The sequence below is a fragment of the Stegastes partitus genome, unplaced genomic scaffold (genome assembly GCF_000690725.1).
Source record: "Stegastes partitus isolate 25-593 unplaced genomic scaffold, Stegastes_partitus-1.0.2 Scaffold1063, whole genome shotgun sequence".
Classification (NCBI taxonomy): domain Eukaryota; kingdom Metazoa; phylum Chordata; class Actinopteri; family Pomacentridae; genus Stegastes; species Stegastes partitus.
Window position 1 is genome coordinate 39,223 of NW_007578794.1, and position 2,160 is coordinate 41,382.

A 2,160-nucleotide genomic window follows, 5' to 3' on the forward strand; every position below is an offset into this window, starting at 1 on the left:
ACACAGACTCGCAATGATCCCTAACTCATCAGTGTGTGTCCTTGTCTGTCTATTGTTGGTAAAGTTTAATTGCTGTGACACACAACCAGCGAGAGACACACAACCAGCGAGAGACACACAACCATGACAGACACACAACCATGACAGACACACAACCATGACAGACACACAACCATGAGAGACACACAACCATGACAGACACACAACCATGGGAGACACACACTCCTCCAGTGTGACACTGTGGCCGTGGGTTCGGTGCAGCGTGACCTCTGATCACTTACACAAAAGATTACGAAACTTTAGCCTCCATCAAACTCACAACCTGTGGCTCGCACACCTGAGACACACAACTGCACAACCTGTCGACACACAAACACACACTGCACCTTGTTCAGCGTCTCTGTTTTCTTTTTAACGCTGAGTCACACTAAGAGTCTGAATCTCTTCACGGTGTCTGAACCTTAAACGGACTCCTGCAGAAGTTTAAAGACACTTTGAAGCGTTTGTGATTTCAGATTCAACATTTGTGATTTCAGATTCAGCGTTTGTGATTTCAGATTCAACATTTGTGATTTCAGATTCAGCGTTTGTGATTTCAGATTCAACATTTGTGATTTCAGACTCAGCCTTTGTGTTGCTGTGAAGCTGCTGACAACACAACAGGTGATGAAGCGTTTTCAGCGAATCAGCAGTTTGTGGTTTTCATGCTTGGGATCAGCCGGAGGAACAAACGTTCACATGACCAGCAGCAGCTGACGACAAACACACGAGCACACAAACCGCCTGTTCCCGCGGCCCCAGACGCACCTGGGCCGGGGGGCGGAGCCTCATCCTACCTGTGATGAAGACGGCCTTCCCGTGGGCGGGCAGGTTGGCGGGCGGCGGGCCGGTCCGGGCCGAGTAGAGGCAGCAGGCGAAACCGAGCAGTGCCAACAGCAGCACGGCCGGCAGGCAGAATGCCCAGAGCCGCTCCACCAGAACCGTGGCTCCGAGCCAGGCCACCAGGGTCGGCGCCGTGCTCAGGTGGGATGCCACGATCTTCTTCATGGCACCACCCACAAACACGGTCAGAACGCCCAGGTAAATCCAGAAGGGAAGAGTGTAGTCGTCCATCATCAGAGGAGAGAGCTGTGTCACCTGAGTCCAACTGAGTCCTCCTGAGTCCACCTGAGTCCACCTGAGTCCTCCTGAGTCCTCCTGAGTCCTCCTGAGTCCTCCTGAGTCCACCTGTCTGACGGTGTCTGAACTGCTGCTGTGAGATCAGAGTCAACAGAAGGACTTCAGTGTCTCTGTGAGTCTCTGTGAGTCTCTGTGAGTCTCTGTGAGTCTTCGGCCGTCTCTCTCTGCTGCTCACTCTGAGTGTGTCGGCTGCAGATCAGTGAATATATAGAGGAGCTGCAGGAGGAGGGACTACAGGCTGCATCTAATCTGCAACACACACACACNCTGGTTCTTCTGGCCTCCCGGTTCTTTCTGACTCTGGTTGGGTGTTAGGACAGTGATGGTGGAGAACCTGGGCATGTTCTATGTCTCTCTGTCTCAGAGGTACGTTGAGCTTGGGGAACATGGCGGCAGGTCGGCGGCCCGCGGCGCTGCCCGGTCAGAGAACCTGTGACTTCAGTCCTCATCCTTTGAAGAATGTGCCTCTGTGTGGAACAATGACTGGGCTCTCTAAGAGGTTTACGGGCTTTTTTCCACCGGTGCTCCTGTTTCCGAGCCCTCGCTGACCCGCAGCAGCTTCCGGTTCCATCTGGACCAGGAGTAACTCTGCTCACAGGTGTCTGAGGTGAGCAGCAGCTGGTCGATGTGGGTTCATGCACAGCTGAGTGTGTTGCCATGACAGCGGATGTGATGCTGCAGATAGACGTTGATCTGAGGATCAGCTGGGCTCAGACTCAGTCCTTCTCCTGGTTCAGCTGGTTTCACTGTATTTACTGCTGAGTCATGGTATCAGTCATCTTTAGTCCAGTCCAGTGACTTCACAGATTTAAATATTATCCAGAGAACTTCCTGATCACGGTCTTTCTAAAAGACGTTATCTCTAAACAATGACAGTCAATCAGCCAGACAGGTTTTAAACTTTCTGACAGTCCTTGAACACATCATCTGCCAAGAATCAACCAAATCATAAAACATTTCATCAAAACAGTTTAGTCTACA

At 51.6% G+C, this 2,160-nt stretch overlaps 1 protein-coding gene across 1 annotated transcript in view; it reads right to left on the minus strand.

Moving 5' to 3' along the window:
- The window catches only part of hsd11b2 (hydroxysteroid (11-beta) dehydrogenase 2), a 20,474-nt gene extending 19,124 nt beyond the window's left edge, over positions 1 to 1,350 (minus strand). Inside the window, exon 1 of the mRNA XM_008295648.1 lies at positions 837 to 1,350. Within this exon, the coding sequence (XP_008293870.1) occupies positions 837 to 1,116 (280 nt within the window). The 5' untranslated portion in view covers positions 1,117 to 1,350. The remainder of the gene's footprint in view (positions 1 to 836) is intronic.
- Between the last annotated feature and the right edge of the window lie 810 nt (positions 1,351 to 2,160).